At 43.9% G+C, this 19,488-nt stretch overlaps 1 protein-coding gene across 1 annotated transcript in view; it reads right to left on the reverse strand.

The window, feature by feature from the left end:
- The window catches only part of LOC137341904 (dynein axonemal heavy chain 3-like), a 490,604-nt gene that overhangs the window by 231,261 nt on the left and 239,855 nt on the right, over positions 1–19,488 (reverse strand). Inside the window, exon 37 of the mRNA XM_068005410.1 lies at positions 1,499–1,632. Coding sequence (XP_067861511.1) covers positions 1,499–1,632 — 134 coding nt within the window. The remainder of the gene's footprint in view (positions 1–1,498; positions 1,633–19,488) is intronic.

Here is a 19,488-nt window from a genome sequence, read left to right on the forward strand (position 1 = left end):
TTTTGGGTGTTGATATTAAATGTCCAGTGCCTGTCCGTGTTCCCAGTGTTTTGGGTGTTGATATTAAATGTCCAGTGCCTGTCCGTGTTCCCAGTGTTTTAGGTGTTGATATTAAATGTCCAGTGCCTGTCCGTGTTCCCAGTGTTTTGGGTGTTGATATTAAATGTCCAGTGCCTGTCCGTGTTCCCAGTGTTTTGGGTGTTGATATTAAATGTCCAGTGCCTGTCCGTGTTCCCAGTGTTTTGGGTGTTGATATTAAATGTCCAGTGCCTGTCCGTGTTCCCAGTGTTTTGGGTGTTGATATTAAATGTCCAGTGCCTGTCCGTGTTCCCAGTGTTTTGGGTGTTGATATTAAATGTCCAGTGCCTGTCCGTGTTCCCAGTGTTTTGGGTGTTGATATTAAATGTCCAGTGCCTGTCCGCATTCCCAGGGTTTTGGGTGTTGATATTAAATGTCCAGTGCCTGTCCGCGTTCCCAGGGTTTTGGGTGTTGATATTAAATGTCCAGTGCCTGTCCGCGTTCTCAGTGTTTTGGGTGTTGATATTAAATGTCCAGTGCCTGTCCGTGTTCCCAGTGTTTTGGGTGTTGATATTAAATGTCCAGTGCCTGTCCGTGTTCCCAGTGTTTTGGGTGTTGATATTAAATGTCCAGTGCCTGTCCGCGTTCTCAGTGTTTTGGGTGTTGATATTAAATGTCCAGTGCCTGTTCGCGTTCCCAGGGTTTTGGGTGTTGATATTAAATGTCCAGTGCCTGTCCGCGTTCTCAGTGTTTTGGGTGTTGATATTAAATGTCCAGTGCCTGTCCGTGTTCCCAGTGTTTTGGGTGTTGATATTAAATGTCCAGTGCCTGTCCGCGTTCTCAGTGTTTTGGGTGTTGATATTAAATGTCCAGTGCCTGTCCTTTGTCTTAGTGTTCTGGAAGGGCTGAAGTTGTTAACCAACATGCATTAATTTGTAAAAATATGAAGATTGTTAAATAGCTTAATCACAATTTTATGCGCTCGATATTTATTACATTATCTTTCTAGCCTCTTGTAACAGTCTGTTTAGACCCAGGACCAATTAGACACGCAGTCTATGATATCCAAATCAGCTCGGTTTATTCACTTCCGATGGGTCTTTACATGCAGCATCGGACCAGATGGTCACAGGTATTATCTTAGGTCCTGCTGCTTCTCCATTGGATTAGTCACCAATATTCAGTCTTTAGATTGTACAATGTACAAGACAGGGACAGATCGTACTCTCCAGCTTACTACTACTACTACTTTTATTATTATCGATCTATCTATCTGTCTATCTATCGATCGATCTTATCTCTCTCTCCCCCTCCCTCTCCTGGTACCCCTATCTCAGATATAACTTTCTTTTACACCTTCAATTAATTCCATCGCAATGCATAAACCAAATTAATTTGTTCTTTCAGTGAAATGTGATTAGCAGAATTGGTAAGTAATAAATCTGGATTCAAATCAAATGATCACTTTCAAATATTTAACCTTTCAGAGAGAGCAACGACACTCTGATGGAATTGTTTACAAATGAGTACAGCTTCATTCCGGATTTCCTGAGACATTTCGACATCATCTAGAAAATGATTTGCCACTTTCTCCAAAGCATCTTCAGGCCAAGCCTGCAACACAAAGATAAGTAAAAGCACAACATGGCATTAGAATAGATCGATAGTGATGTTCACCAAATCACTCTGAGACATTGACTGACAGAGACTCAGTGTGAGACATTAATAGACAGAGGCTCAATGTGAGACATTGATAGGCTGAGGCTCAGTGTGAGACATCGATAGACTGAGGCTCAGTGTGAGACATTGACTGACAGAGACTCAGTGTGAGACGTTAATAGACAGAGGCTCAGTGTGAGACATTAATAGACAGGCTCAGTGTGAGACATTGATAGACAGAGGCTCAGTGTGAGACATTGATAGACAGAGGCTCAGTGTGAGACATTGACTGACAGAGGCTCAGTGTGAGACGTTAATAGACAGAGGCTCAGTGTGAGACATTAATAGACTGAGGCTCAGTGTGAGACATTAATAGACAGAGGCTCAGTGTGAGACATTGATAGACTGAGGCTCAGTGGGAGACGTTAATAGACTGAGGCTCAGTGTGAGACATTGATAGACTGAGGCTCAGTGTGAGACGTTAATAGACTGAGGCTCAGTGTGAGACATTGATAGACAGAGGCTCAGTGTGAGACATTAATAGACTGAGGCTCAGTGTGAGACATTAATAGACAGAGGCTCAGTGTGAGACATTAATAGACAGAGGCTCAGTGTGAGACATTAATAGACTGAGGCTCAGTGTGAGACATTAATAGACTGAGGCTCAGTGTGAGACATTAATAGACAGAGGCTCAGTGTGAGACATTAATAGACTGAGGCTCAGTGTGAGACATTAATAGACAGAGGCTCAGTGTGAGACATTGATAGACAGAGGCTCAGTGTGAGACATTGATAGACAGAGGCTCAGTGTGAGACGTTAATAGACAGAGGCTCAGTGTGAGACATTAATAGACTGAGGCTCAGTGTGAGACATTTATAGACAGAGGCTCAGTGTGAGACATTGATAGACTGAGGCTCAGTGTGAGACATTAATAGACTGAGGCTCAGTGTGAGACATTGATAGACTGAGGCTCAGTGTGAGACATTGATAGACTGAGGCTCAGTGTGAGACGTTAATAGACTGAGGCTCAGTGTGAGACATTGATAGACTGAGGCTCAGTGTGAGACATTAATAGACTGAGGCTCAGTGTGAGACATTGATAGACTGAGGCTCAGTGTGAGACATTAATAGACTGAGGCTCAGTGTGAGACATTGATAGACTGAGGCTCAGTGTGAGACATTCATAGACAGAGGCTCAGTGTGAGACATTAATAGACAGAGGCTCAGTGTGAGACATTAATAGACTGAGGCTCAGTGTGAGACATTAATAGACAGAGGCTCAGTGTGAGACATTGATAGACAGAGGCTCAGTGTGAGACATTAATAGACTGAGGCTCAGTGTGAGACATTAATAGACAGAGGCGCAGTGTGAGACATTAATAGACAGAGGCTCAGTGTGAGACATTAATAGACTGAGGCTCAGTGTGAGACATTGATAGACAGAGGCTCAGTGTGAGACATTAATAGACTGAGGCTCAGTGTGAGACATTGACTGACAGAGGCTCAGTGTGAGACATTGATAGACAGAGGCTCAGTGTGAGACATTGATAGACTGAGGCTCAGTGAGAGACATTGATAGACAGAGGCTCAGTGTGAGACATTAATAGACTGAGGCTCAGTGTGAGACATTAATAGACTGAGGCTCAGTGTGAGACATTAATAGACTGAGGCTCAGTGTGAGACATGAATAGATTGAGGCTCAGTGTGAGACATTGATAGACTGAGGCTCAGTGTGAGACATTAATAGACTGAGGCTCAGTGTGAGACATTAATAGACTGAGGCTCAGTGTGAGACATTGATAGACAGAGGCTCAGTGTGAGACATTAATAGACTGAGGCTCAGTGTGAGACATTAATAGACTGAGGCTCAGTGTGAGACATTAATAGACAGAGGCTCAGTGTGAGACATTAATAGACTGAGGCTCAGTGTGAGACATTAATACACAGAGGCTCAGTGTGAGACATTGATAGACTGAGGCTCAGTGTGAGACATTGATAGACAGAGGCTCAGTGTGAGACATTAATAGACTGAGGCTCAGTGTGAGACATTAATAGACTGAGGCTCAGTGTGAGACATTGATAGACAGAGGCTCAGTGTGAGACATTGATAGACTGAGGCTCAGTGTGAGACATTAATAGACTGAGGCTCAGTGTGAGACGTTAATAGACTGAGGCTCAGTGTGAGACGTTAATAGACAGAGGCTCAGTGTGAGACATTGATCGACTGAGGCTCAGTGTGAGACATTGATAGACAGAGGCTCAGTGTGAGACATTAATAGACTGAGGCTCAGTGTGAGACATTGACTGACAGAGGCTCAGTGTGAGACATTGATAGACTGAGGCTCAGTGTGAGACATTGATAGACTGAGGCTCAGTGTGAGACATTGATAGACTGAGGCTCAGTGTGAGACGTTAATAGACAGAGGCTCAGTGTGAGACATTAATTGACTGAGGCTCAGTGTGAGACATTAATAGACAGAGGCTCAGTGTGAGACATTGATAGACTGAGGCTCAGCGTGAGACGTTAATAGACAGAGGCTCAGTGTGAGACATTAATAGACTGAGGCTCAGTGTGAGACATTGACTGACAGAGGCTCAGTGTGAGACATTGATAGACAGAGGCTCAGTGTGAGACATTGATAGACTGAGGCTCAGTGTGAGACATTGATAGACAGAGGCTCAGTGTGAGACATTGATAGACTGAGGCTCAGTGTGAGACATTGATAGACAGAGGCTCAGTGTGAGACATTGATAGACTGAGGCTCAGTGTGAGACATTGATAGACTGAGGCTCAGTGTGAGACATCAATAGACTGAGGCTCAGTGTGAGACGTTAATAGACAGAGGCTCAGTGTGAGACATTAATAGACTGAGGCTCAGTGTGAGACATTGATAGACTGAGGCTCAGTGTGAGACGTTAATAGACAGAGGCTCAGTGTGAGACATAAACAGACAGAGGCTCAGTGTGAGACATTGATAGACAGACGCTCAGTGTGAGACATTGATAGACTGAGGCTCAGTGTGAGACATTGATAGACAGAGGCTCAGTGTGAGACATTGATAGACAGAGGCTCAGTGTGAGACATTGATAGACTGAGGCTCAGTGTGAGACATTGATAGACTGAGGCTCAGTGTGAGACATTGATAGACAGAGGCTCAGTGTGAGACATTAATAGACTGAGGCTCAGTGTGAGACATTAATAGACAGAGGCACAGTGTGAGACATTAATAGACAGAGGCTCAGTGTGAGACATTAATAGACAGAGGCTCAGTGTGAGACATTGATAGACTGAGGCTCAGTGTGAGACATTGATAGACAGAGGCTCAGTGTGAGACATTGATAGACTGAGGCTCAGTGTGAGACATTGATAGACAGAGGCTCAGTGTGAGACATTGATAGACTGAGGCTCAGTGTGAGACATTGATAGACTGAGGCTCAGTGTGAGACATTAATAGACTGAGGCTCAGTGTGAGACGTTAATAGACAGAGGCTCAGTGTGAGACATTAATAGACTGAGGCTCAGTGTGAGACATTGATAGACTGAGTCTCAGTGTGAGACGTTAATAGACAGAGGCTCAGTGTGAGACATAAATAGACAGAGGCTCAGTGTGAGACATTGATAGACAGACGCTCAGTGTGAGACATTGATAGACTGAGGCTCAGTGTGAGACATTGATAGACAGAGGCTCAGTGTGAGATGTTAATAGACTGAGGCTCAGTGTGAGACATTGATAGACTGAGGCTCAGTGTGAGATGTTAATAGACTGAGGCTCAGTGTGAGACATTGATAGACAGAGGCTCAGTGTGAGACATTGATAGACTGAGGCTCAGTGTGAGACATTGATAGACTGAGGCTCAGTGTGAGACATTGACTGACAGAGGCTCAGTGTGAGACATTGATAGACTGAGGCTCAGTGTGAGACATTGACTGACTGAGGCTCAGTGTGAGACATTGATAGACAGAGGCTCAGTGTGAGACATTGATAGACTGAGGCTCAGTGTGAGACATTGATAGACTGAGGCTCAGTGTGAGACATTGATAGACTGAGGCTCAGTGTGAGACATTGACTGACTGAGGCTCAGTGTGAGACGTTAATAGTCAGAGGCTCAGTGTGAGACATTAATAGACTGAGGCTCAGTGTGAGACATTAATAGACAGAGGCTCAGTGTGAGACATTGATAGACTGAGGCTCAGTGTGAGACATTAATAGACAGAGGCTCAGTGTGAGACATTGATAGACTGAGGCTCAGTGTGAGACATTGATAGACTGAGGCTCAGTGTGAGACATTAATAGACTGAGGCTCAGTGTGAGACATTGATAGACAGAGGCTCAGTGTGAGACATTGATAGACTGAGGCTCAGTGTGAGACATTAATAGACTGAGGCTCAGTGTGAGACATTAATAGACAGAGGCTCAGTGTGAGACATTAATAGACTGAGGCTCAGTGTGAGACGTTAATAGACAGAGGCTCAGTGTGAGACATTAATAGACTGAGGCTCAGTGTGAGACATTAATAGACTGAGGCTCAGTGTGAGACATTAATAGACTGAGGCTCAGTGTGAGACATTAATAGACAGAGGCTCAGTGTGAGACGTTATTAGACAGAGGCTCAGTGTGAGACATTAATAGACTGAGGCTCAGTGTGAGACATTAATAGACTGAGGCTCAGTGTGAGACATTAATAGACTGAGGCTCAGTGTGAGACATTAATAGACAGAGGCTCAGTGTGAGACATTAATAGACTGAGGCTCAGTGTGAGACATTAATAGACTGAGGCTCAGTGTGAGACATTAATAGACTGAGGCTCAGTGTGAGACATTAATAGACAGAGGCTCAGTGTGAGACATTAATAGACAGAGGCTCAGTGTGAGACATTAATAGACAGAGGCTCAGTGTGAGACATTGATCGACTGAGGCTCAGTGTGAGACATTGATAGACAGAGGCTCAGTGTGAGACATTAATAGACAGAGGCTCAGTGTGAGACATTAATAGACAGAGGCTCAGTGTGAGACATTAATAGACAGAGGCTCAGTGTGAGACATTGATCGACTGAGGTTCAGTGTGAGACATTAATAGACAGAGGCTCAGTGTGAGACATTAATAGACTGAGGCTCAGTGTGAGACATTGATAGACAGAGGCTCAGTGTGAGACATTAATAGACAGAGGCTCAGTGTGAGACATTGATCGACTGAGGCTCAGTGTGAGACATTAATAGACAGAGGCTCAGTGTGAGACATTAATAGACTGAGGCTCAGTGTGAGACATTGATAGACAGAGGCTCAGTGTGAGACATTAATAGACAGAGGCTCAGTGTGGGACATTGATAGACAGAGGCTCAGTGTGAGACATTGATAGACTGAGGCTCAGAGTGAGACATTAATAGACAGAGGCTCAGTGTGAGACATTGACAGAGTCTCAGTGTGAGACATTAATAGACAGAGGCTCAATTTGAGATATTGACTGACAGAGGCTCAGTGTGAGACGTTAATAGACAGAGGCTCAGTGTGAGACATTGATAGACAGAGGCTCAGTGTGAGACATTAATAGACTGAGGCTCAGTGTGAGACATTAATAGACAGAGGCTCAGTGTGAGACATTGATCGACTGAGGTTCAGTGTGAGACATTAATAGACAGAGGCTCAGTGTGAGACATTAATAGACTGAGGCTCAGTGTGAGACATTGATAGACAGAGGCTCAGTGTGAGACATTAATAGACAGAGGCTCAGTGTGAGACATTGATAGACAGAGGCTCAGTGTGAGACATTGATAGACTGAGGCTCAGAGTGAGACATTAATAGACAGAGGCTCAGTGTGAGACATTGACAGAGTCTCAGTGTGAGACATTAATAGACAGAGGCTCAATTTGAGATATTGACTGACAGAGGCTCAGTGTGAGACGTTAATAGACAGAGGCTCAGTGTGAGACATTGATAGACAGAGGCTCAGTGTGAGACATTAATAGACTGAGGCTCAGTGTGAGACATTGATAGACAGAGGCTCAGTGTGAGACATTGATAGACAGAGGCTCAGTGTGAGACATTGATAGACAGAGGCTCAGTGTGAGACATTGATAGACAGAGGCTCAGTGTGAGACATTGCCATACAGAGGCTCAGTGTGAGACATTGACAGACTGAGGCTCAGTGTGAGACATTAATAGACAGAGGCTCAGTGTGAGACATTGACTGACAGAGGCTCAGTGTGAGACATTGATAGACTGAGGCTCAGTGTGAGACATTAATAGACTGAGGCTCAGTGTGAGACATTAATAGACAGAGGCTCAGTGTGAGACATTAATAGACAGAGGCTCAGTGTGAGACATTAATAGACAGAGGCTCAGTGTGAGACATTGATCGACTGAGGCTCATTGTGAGACATTGATAGACAGAGGCTCAGTGTGAGACATTAATAGACAGAGGCTCAGTGTGAGACATTAATAGACAGAGGCTCAGTGTGAGACATTAATAGACAGAGGCTCAGTGTGAGACATTGATCGACTGAGGTTCAGTGTGAGACATTAATAGACAGAGGCTCAGTGTGAGACATTAATAGACTGAGGCTCAGTGTGAGACATTGATAGACAGAGGCTCAGTGTGAGACATTAATAGACAGAGGCTCAGTGTGAGACATTGATCGACTGAGGCTCAGTGTGAGACATTAATAGACAGAGGCTCAGTGTGAGACATTAATAGACTGAGGCTCAGTGTCAGACATTGATAGACAGAGGCTCAGTGTGAGACATTAATAGACAGAGGCTCAGTGTGAGACATTGATAGACAGAGGCTCAGTGTGAGACATTGATAGACTGAGGCTCAGAGTGAGACATTAATAGACAGAGGCTCAGTGTGAGACATTGACAGAGTCTCAGTGTGAGACATTAATAGACAGAGGCTCAATTTGAGATATTGACTGACAGAGGCTCAGTGTGAGACGTTAATAGACAGAGGCTCAGTGTGAGACATTGATAGACAGAGGCTCAGTGTGAGACATTAATAGACTGAGGCTCAGTGTGAGACATTAATAGACAGAGGCTCAGTGTGAGACATTGATCGACTGAGGTTCAGTGTGAGACATTAATAGACAGAGGCTCAGTGTGAGACATTAATAGACTGAGGCTCAGTGTGAGACATTGATAGACAGAGGCTCAGTGTGAGACATTAATAGACAGAGGCTCAGTGTGAGACATTGATCGACTGAGGCTCAGTGTGAGACATTAATAGACAGAGGCTCAGTGTGAGACATTAATAGACTGAGGCTCAGTGTGAGACATTGATAGACAGAGGCTCAGTGTGAGACATTAATAGACAGAGGCTCAGTGTGAGACATTGATAGACAGAGGCTCAGTGTGAGACATTGATAGACTGAGGCTCAGAGTGAGACATTAATAGACAGAGGCTCAGTGTGAGACATTGACAGAGTCTCAGTGTGAGACATTAATAGACAGAGGCTCAATTTGAGATATTGACTGACAGAGGCTCAGTGTGAGACGTTAATAGACAGAGGCTCAGTGTGAGACATTGATAGACAGAGGCTCAGTGTGAGACATTAATAGACTGAGGCTCAGTGTGAGACATTGATAGACAGAGGCTCAGTGTGAGACATTGATAGACAGAGGCTCAGTGTGAGACATTGATAGACAGAGGCTCAGTGTGAGACATTGATAGACAGAGGCTCAGTGTGAGACATTGCCATACAGAGGCTCAGTGTGAGACATTGACAGACTGAGGCTCAGTGTGAGACATTAATAGACAGAGGCTCAGTGTGAGACATTGACTGACAGAGGCTCAGTGTGAGACATTGATAGACTGAGGCTCAGTGTGAGACATTAATAGACAGAGGCTCAGTGTGAGACATTGACTGACAGAGGCTCAGTGTGAGACATTGATAGACTGAGGCTCAGTGTGAGACATTAATAGACTGAGGCTCAGTGTGAGACATTGATAGACTGAGGCTCAGTGTGAGACATTAATAGACAGAGGCTCAGTGTGAGACATTAATAGACAGAGGCTCAGTGTGAGATGTTAATAGACAGAGGCTCAGTGTGAGACATTAATAGACAGAGGCTCAGTGTGAGACATTAATAGACAGAGGCTCAGTGTGAGACATTGATAGACAGAGGCTCAGTGTGAGACATTAATAGACAGAGGCTCAGTGTGAGACATTGATAGACTGAGGCTCAGTGTGAGACGTTAATAGACAGAGGCTCAGTGTGAGACGTTAATAGACTGAGGCTCAGTGTGAGACATTGATAGACTGAGGCTCAGTGTGAGACGTTAACAGACAGACGCTCAGTGTGAGACATTGACTGACAGAGGCTCAGTATGAGACGTTAATAGACAGAGGCTCAGTGTGTGACATTGATAGAGAGAGGCTCAGTGTGAGACATTGATAGACAGAGGCTCAGTATGAGACATTAATAGACAGAGGCTCAGTATGAGACATTAATAGACAGAGGCTCAGTATGAGACATTGATAGACAGAGGCTCAGTGTGAGACATTAGGAACATAGGAACATATTAAAAGGAGTAGGTCCTTCAGCCCCTCGTGCCTGCTCTGACATTTGATAAGATCATGGCTGATCTGTGATCTAATTCCATGTACCTGCCTTTGGCCCATATCCCTTAATACCTTTGGTTGCCAAAAAGCTATCTATCTCACATTTAAATTTAGCAATTGAGCTAGTATCAATTGCCGTTTGCGGAAGAGAGTTCCAAACTTCTACCACCCTTTGTGTGTAGAAATGTTTTCTAATCTCACTCCTGAAAGGTCTGGCTCTAATTTTTAGACTGTGCCCCCTACTCCTGGAATCCCCAACCAGCGGAAATAGTTTCTCTCTATCCACCCTATCCGTTCCCCTTAATATCTTATAAACTTCGATCAGATCACCCCTTAACCTTCGAAACTCCAGAGAATACAACCCAAATTTGTGTAATCTCTCCTCGTAACTTAACCCTTGAAGTCCGGGTATCATTCTAGTAAACCTACACTGCACTCCCTCCAAGGTCAATATGTCCTTCCGAAGGTGCGGTGCCCAGAACTGCTCACAGTACTCCAGGTGCGGTCTAACCAGGGTTTTGTATAGCTGCAGCATAACTTCTGCCCCCTTGTACTCTCGTCCTCTCGATATAAAGGCCAGCATTCCATTAGCCTTATTGATTATTTTCTGCACCTGTTCATGACACTTCAATGATCTATGTACCTGTATCCCTAACAGCCACTGTTTTTAACTTTTTACCATTTAGAAAGTACCCTGTTCTATCCTTTTTTGATCCAAAGTGGATGACCTCACACTTGTCTACATTGAATTCCATTTGCCACAGTTTTGCCCATTCACCTAATCTATCAATATCGCTTTGTAATTTTATGTTTTCATCTACACTGCTTACAATGCCACCAATCTTTGTGTCATCGGCAAACTTAGATATGAGACTTTCTATGTCTTCATCTCAGTCGTTCATAAATATTATGAATAATTGAGGCACCAAGACAGATCCCTGCGGGACTCCACGAGTCACATCCTGCCAATGTGAGTACCTACCCATTATCCCTACTCTCTGTCGCCTTTCGTTCAGCCAATTTCCTAACCAAGTCCGTACTTTTCCCTTGATTCCATGGGCTTCTATCTTAGCTAACAGTCTCTTATGTGGGACCTAATCAAATGCCTTCTGGAAGTCCATGTAAATAACATCCATTGACATTCCCCTGTCCACTACTTTAGTCACCTCTTCAAAAAATTCAATCAGGTTTGTCAGGCATGACCTACCTTTCACAAATCCATGCTGGCTCTCTCTGATTAACTGAAACTTCGAGGTGTTCAGTCACCCTATCCTTAATTATAGACTCCAGCATTTTCCCCACAACAGATGTTAGGCTAACCGGTCTATAATTCCCCGGTTTCCCTCTCTCTCCTTTCTTAAAAAGCGGAGTGACATGTGCAATTTTCCAATCTAGAGGGACAGTTCCTGAATCTAGAGAACTTTGAAAGATTATAGTTAGGGCATCTGCAATGTGCTCACCTACTTCCTTTAAAACCCTGGGATGGAAAGCATCTGGTCCTGGGGATTTGTCACTCTTTCGTGCTATTATTTTCTTCATTACTGTTGCTTTACTTATGTTACTTATGTTAATTTTATCGAGTCCCTGTCCCCAATTCAATATTAGTTTTCCTCTTTTTCTATTGTAAATACTGACGCAAAGTAATTATTCAACACGTCCTCCATTTCCCCATTGTCAATGACTATATCCCCACTTTCAGATTTTAAGGGGCCAACACTGCTCCTGACCACCCTCTTATTCCTAATATAACTATAAAACTTCTTCGTATTGGTTTTGATATCCCTTGCAATAGACAGATGCTCAGTGTGAGACATTAATAGACTGAAGCTCAGTGTGAGATAGTGATAAACAGAGGCTCAGTGTGAGACATTGATAGACTGAGGCTCAGTGTGAGACATTGATAGACAGAGGCTCAGTGTGAGACATTGATGGACTGAGGCTCAGTGTGAGACATTAATTGACAGAGGCTCAGTGTGAGACATTAATTGACTGAGGCTCAGTGTGAGACATTGATAGACAGAGGCTCAGTGTGAGACATTAATAGACAGGCTCAGTGTGAGACATTAATAGACTGAAGCTCAGTGTGAGATAGTGATAAACAGAGGCTCAGTGTGAGACATTGATAGACTGAGGCTCAGTGTGAGACATTGATAGACAGAGGCTCAGTGTGAGACATTAATTGACAGAGGCTCAGTGTGAGACATTAATTGACTGAGGCTCAGTGTGAGACATTGATAGACAGAGGCTCAGTGTGAGACATTGATAGACAGAGGCTCAGTGTGAGACATTAATAGACAGAGGCTCAGTGTGAGACATTAATAGACAGGCTCAGTGTGAGACATTAATACACTGAGGCTCAGTGTGAGACATTGATAGACAGAGGCTCAGTGTGAGACATTAATTGACAGAGGCTCAGTGTGAGACATTAATTGACTGAGGCTCAGTGTGAGACATTGATAGACTGAGGCTCAGTGTGAGACATTGATAGACAGAGGCTCAGTGTGAGACATTAATTGACAGAGGCTCAGTGTGAGACATTAATTGACTGAGGCTCAGTGTGAGACATTGATAGACAGAGGCTCAGTGTGAGACATTGATAGACAGAGGCTCAGTGTGAGACATTAATAGACTGAGGCTCAGTGTGAGACATTGATAGACAGAGGCTCAGTGTGAGACATTAATAGACTGAGGCTCAGTGTGAGACATTAATAGACTGAGGCTCAGTGTGAGACATTAATGGACAGGCTCAGTGTGAGATATTGATAGACTGAGGCTCAGTGTGAGACATTGATAGACTGAGGCTCAGTGTGAGACATTAATAGACTGAGGCTCAGTGTGAGATATTGATAGACTGAGGCTCAGTGTGAGACATTAATAGACAGAGGCTCAGTGTGAGACATTAATAGACTGAGGCTCAGTGTGAGATATTGATAGACTGAGGCTCAGTGTGAGACATTAATAGACAGAGGCTCAGTGTGAGACATTAATAGACTGAGGCTCAGTGTGAGACATTAATAGACAGAGGCTCAGTGTGAGACATTAATAGACTGAGGCTCAGTGTGAGACATTAATAGACAGAGGCTCAGTGTGAGACATTAATAGACTGAGGCTCAGTGTGAGACATTGATAGACTGAGGCTCAGTGTGAGACATTAATAGTCAGAGGCTCAGTGTGAGACATTAATAGACTGAGGCTCAGTGTGAGACATTAATAGACAGAGGCTCAGTGTGAGACATTAATAGACTGAGGCTCAGTGTGAGACATTGATAGACTGAGGCTCAGTGTGAGACATTAATAGACTGAGGCTCAGTGTGAGACATTGATAGACAGAGGCTCAGTGTGAGACATTGATAGACTGAGGCTCAGTGTGAGACATTAATAGACTGAGGCTCAGTGTGAGACATTAATAGACAGAGGCTCAGTGTGACACATTAATAGACTGAGGCTCAGTGTGAGACGTTAATAGACAGAGGCTCAGTGTGAGACATTAATAGACTGAGGCTCAGTGTGAGACATTAATAGACTGAGGCTCAGTGTGAGACATTAATAGACTGAGGCTCAGTGTGAGACATTAATAGACAGAGGCTCAGTGTGAGACGTTATTAGACAGAGGCTCAGTGTGAGACATTAATAGACTGAGGCTCAGTGTGAGACATTAATAGACTGAGGCTCAGTGTGAGACATTAATAGACTGAGGCTCAGTGTGAGACATTAATAGACAGAGGCTCAGTGTGAGACATTAATAGACTGAGGCTCAGTGTGAGACATTAATAGACTGAGGCTCAGTGTGAGACATTAATAGACTGAGGCTCAGTGTGAGACATTAATAGACAGAGGCTCAGTGTGAGACATTAATAGACAGAGGCTCAGTGTGAGACATTAATAGACAGAGGCTCAGTGTGAGACATTGATCGACTGAGGCTCAGTGTGAGACATTGATAGACAGAGGCTCAGTGTGAGACATTAATAGACAGAGGCTCAGTGTGAGACATTAATAGACAGAGGCTCAGTGTGAGACATTAATAGACAGAGGCTCAGTGTGAGACATTGATCGACTGAGGTTCAGTGTGAGACATTAATAGACAGAGGCTCAGTGTGAGACATTAATAGACTGAGGCTCAGTGTGAGACATTGATAGACAGAGGCTCAGTGTGAGACATTAATAGACTGAGGCTCAGTGTGAGACATTGATAGACTGAGGCTCAGTGTGAGACATTAATAGACAGAGGCTCAGTGTGAGACATTGATCGACTGAGGTTCAGTGTGAGACATTAATAGACAGAGGCTCAGTGTGAGACATTAATAGACTGAGGCTCAGTGTGAGACATTGATAGACTGAGGCTCAGAGTGAGACATTAATAGACAGAGGCTCAGTGTGAGACATTGACAGAGTCTCAGTGTGAGACATTAATAGAAAGAGGCTCAATTTGAGATATTGACTGACAGAGGCTCAGTGTGAGACGTTAATCGACAGAGGCTCAGTGTGAGACATTGATAGACAGAGGCTCAGTGTGAGACATTAATAGACTGAGGCTCAGTGTGAGACATTGATAGACAGAGGCTCAGTGTGAGACATTGATAGACAGAGGCTCAGTGTGAGACATTGATAGACAGAGGCTCAGTGTGAGACATTGATAGACAGAGGCTCAGTGTGAGACATTGCCATACAGAGGCTCAGTGTGAGACATTGACAGACTGAGGCTCAGTGTGAGACATTAATAGACAGAGGCTCAGTGTGAGACATTGACTGACAGAGGCTCAGTGTGAGACATTGATAGACTGAGGCTCAGTGTGAGACATTAATAGACTGAGGCTCAGTGTGAGACATTAATAGACAGAGGCTCAGTGTGAGACATTAATAGACAGAGGCTCAGTGTGAGACATTAATAGACAGAGGCTCAGTGTGAGACATTGATCGACTGAGGCTCATTGTGAGACATTGATAGACAGAGGCACAGTGTGAGACATTAATAGACAGAGGCTCAGTGTGAGACATTAATAGACAGAGGCTCAGTGTGAGACATTAATAGACAGAGGCTCAGTGTGAGACATTGATCGACTGAGGTTCAGTGTGAGACATTAATAGACAGAGGCTCAGTGTGAGACATTAATAGACTGAGGCTCAGTGTGAGACATTGATAGACAGAGGCTCAGTGTGAGACATTAATAGACAGAGGCTCAGTGTGAGACATTGATCGACTGAGGCTCAGTGTGAGACATTAATAGACAGAGGCTCAGTGTGAGACATTAATAGACTGAGGCTCAGTGTCAGACATTGATAGACAGAGGCTCAGTGTGAGACATTAATAGACAGAGGCTCAGTGTGAGACATTGATAGACAGAGGCTCAGTGTGAGACATTGATAGACTGAGGCTCAGAGTGAGACATTAATAGACAGAGGCTCAGTGTGAGACATTGACAGAGTCTCAGTGTGAGACATTAATAGACAGAGGCTCAATTTGAGATATTGACTGACAGAGGCTCAGTGTGAGACGTTAATAGACAGAGGCTCAGTGTGAGACATTGATAGACAGAGGCTCAGTGTGAGACATTAATAGACTGAGGCTCAGTGTGAGACATTAATAGACAGAGGCTCAGTGTGAGACATTGATCGACTGAGGTTCAGTGTGAGACATTAATAGACAGAGGCTCAGTGTGAGACATTAATAGACTGAGGCTCAGTGTGAGACATTGATAGACAGAGGCTCAGTGTGAGACATTAATAGACAGAGGCTCAGTGTGAGACATTGATCGACTGAGGCTCAGTGTGAGACATTAATAGACAGAGGCTCAGTGTGAGACATTAATAGACTGAGGCTCAGTGTGAGACATTGATAGACAGAGGCTCAGTGTGAGACATTAATAGACAGAGGCTCAGTGTGAGACATTGATAGACAGAGGCTCAGTGTGAGACATTGATAGACTGAGGCTCAGAGTGAGACATTAATAGACAGAGGCTCAGTGTGAGACATTGACAGAGTCTCAGTGTGAGACATTAATAGACAGAGGCTCAATTTGAGATATTGACTGACAGAGGCTCAGTGTGAGACGTTAATAGACAGAGGCTCAGTGTGAGACATTGATAGACAGAGGCTCAGTGTGAGACATTAATAGACTGAGGCTCAGTGTGAGACATTGATAGACAGAGGCTCAGTGTGAGACATTGATAGACAGAGGCTCAGTGTGAGACATTGATAGACAGAGGCTCAGTGTGAGACATTGATAGACAGAGGCTCAGTGTGAGACATTGCCATACAGAGGCTCAGTGTGAGACATTGACAGACTGAGGCTCAGTGTGAGACATTAATAGACAGAGGCTCAGTGTGAGACATTGACTGACAGAGGCTCAGTGTGAGACATTGATAGACTGAGGCTCAGTGTGAGACATTAATAGACAGAGGCTCAGTGTGAGACATTGACTGACAGAGGCTCAGTGTGAGACATTGATAGACTGAGGCTCAGTGTGAGACATTAATAGACTGAGGCTCAGTGTGAGACATTGATAGACTGAGGCTCAGTGTGAGACATTAATAGACAGAGGCTCAGTGTGAGACATTAATAGACAGAGGCTCAGTGTGAGATGTTAATAGACAGAGGCTCAGTGTGAGACATTAATAGACAGAGGCTCAGTGTGAGACATTAATAGACAGAGGCTCAGTGTGAGACATTGATAGACAGAGGCTCAGTGTGAGACATTAATAGACAGAGGCTCAGTGTGAGACATTGATAGACTGAGGCTCAGTGTGAGACGTTAATAGACAGAGGCTCAGTGTGAGACGTTAATAGACTGAGGCTCAGTGTGAGACATTGATAGACTGAGGCTCAGTGTGAGACGTTAACAGACAGACGCTCAGTGTGAGACATTGACTGACAGAGGCTCAGTATGAGACGTTAATAGACAGAGGCTCAGTGTGTGACATTGATAGAGAGAGGCTCAGTGTGAGACATTGATAGACAGAGGCTCAGTATGAGACATTAATAGACAGAGGCTCAGTATGAGACATTAATAGACAGAGGCTCAGTATGAGACATTGATAGACAGAGGCTCAGTGTGAGACATTAGGAACATAGGAACATATTAAAAGGAGTAGGTCCTTCAGCCCCTCGTGCCTGCTCTGACATTTGATAAGATCATGGCTGATCTGTGATCTAATTCCATGTACCTGCCTTTGGCCCATATCCCTTAATACCTTTGGTTGCCAAAAAGCTATCTATCTCACATTTAAATTTAGCAATTGAGCTAGTATCAATTGCCGTTTGCGGAAGAGAGTTCCAAACTTCTACCACCCTTTGTGTGTAGAAATGTTTTCTAATCTCACTCCTGAAAGGTCTGGCTCTAATTTTTAGACTGTGCCCCCTACTCCTGGAATCCCCAACCAGCGGAAATAGTTTCTCTCTATCCACCCTATCCGTTCCCCTTAATATCTTATAAACTTCGATCAGATCACCCCTTAACCTTCGAAACTCCAGAGAATACAACCCAAATTTGTGTAATCTCTCCTCGTAACTTAACCCTTGAAGTCCGGGTATCATTCTAGTAAACCTACACTGCACTCCCTCCAAGGTCAATATGTCCTTCCGAAGGTGCGGTGCCCAGAACTGCTCACAGTACTCCAGGTGCGGTCTAACCAGGGTTTTGTATAGCTGCAGCATAACTTCTGCCCCCTTGTACTCTCGTCCTCTCGATATAAAGGCCAGCATTCCATTAGCCTTATTGATTATTTTCTGCACCTGTTCATGACACTTCAATGATCTATGTACCTGTATCCCTAACAGCCACTGTTTTTAACTTTTTACCATTTAGAAAGTACCCTGTTCTATCCTTTTTTGATCCAAAGTGGATGACCTCACACTTGTCTACATTGAATTCCATTTGCCACAGTTTTGCCCATTCACCTAATCTATCAATATCGCTTTGTAATTTTATGTTTTCATCTACACTGCTTACAATGCCACCAATCTTTGTGTCATCGGCAAACTTAGATATGAGACTTTCTATGTCTTCATCTCAGTCGTTCATAAATATTATGAATAATTGAGGCACCAAGACAGATCCCTGCGGGACTCCACGAGTCACATCCTGCCAATGTGAGTACCTACCCATTATCCCTACTCTCTGTCGCCTTTCGTTCAGCCAATTTCCTAACCAAGTCCGTACTTTTCCCTTGATTCCATGGGCTTCTATCTTAGCTAACAGTCTCTTATGTGGGACCTAATCAAATGCCTTCTGGAAGTCCATGTAAATAACATCCATTGACATTCCCCTGTCCACTACTTTAGTCACCTCTTCAAAAAATTCAATCAGGTTTGTCAGGCATGACCTACCTTTCACAAATCCATGCTGGCTCTCTCTGATTAACTGAAACTTCGAGGTGTTCAGTCACCCTATCCTTAATTATAGACTCCAGCATTTTCCCCACAACAGATGTTAGGCTAACCGGTCTATAATTCCCCGGTTTCCCTCTCTCTCCTTTCTTAAAAAGCGGAGTGACATGTGCAATTTTCCAATCTAGAGGGACAGTTCCTGAATCTAGAGAACTTTGAAAGATTATAGTTAGGGCATCTGCAATGTGCTCACCTACTTCCTTTAAAACCCTGGGATGGAAAGCATCTGGTCCTGGGGATTTGTCACTCTTTCGTGCTATTATTTTCTTCATTACTGTTGCTTTACTTATGTTACTTATGTTAATTTTATCGAGTCCCTGTCCCCAATTCAATATTAGTTTTCCTCTTTTTCTATTGTAAATACTGACGCAAAGTAATTATTCAACACGTCCTCCATTTCCCCATTGTCAATGACTATATCCCCACTTTCAGATTTTAAGGGGCCAACACTGCTCCTGACCACCCTCTTATTCCTAATATAACTATAAAACTTCTTCGTATTGGTTTTGATATCCCTTGCAATAGACAGATGCTCAGTGTGAGACATTAATAGACTGAAGCTCAGTGTGAGATAGTGATAAACAGAGGCTCAGTGTGAGACATTGATAGACTGAGGCTCAGTGTGAGACATTGATAGACAGAGGCTCAGTGTGAGACATTGATGGACTGAGGCTCAGTGTGAGACATTAATTGACAGAGGCTCAGTGTGAGACATTAATTGACTGAGGCTCAGTGTGAGACATTGATAGACAGAGGCTCAGTGTGAGACATTAATAGACAGGCTCAGTGTGAGACATTAATAGACTGAAGCTCAGTGTGAGATAGTGATAAACAGAGGCTCAGTGTGAGACATTGATAGACTGAGG

The sequence above is a fragment of the Heptranchias perlo genome, chromosome 24 (genome assembly GCF_035084215.1).
Source record: "Heptranchias perlo isolate sHepPer1 chromosome 24, sHepPer1.hap1, whole genome shotgun sequence".
In the NCBI taxonomy this organism is placed as follows: Eukaryota; Metazoa; Chordata; class Chondrichthyes; order Hexanchiformes; family Hexanchidae; genus Heptranchias; species Heptranchias perlo.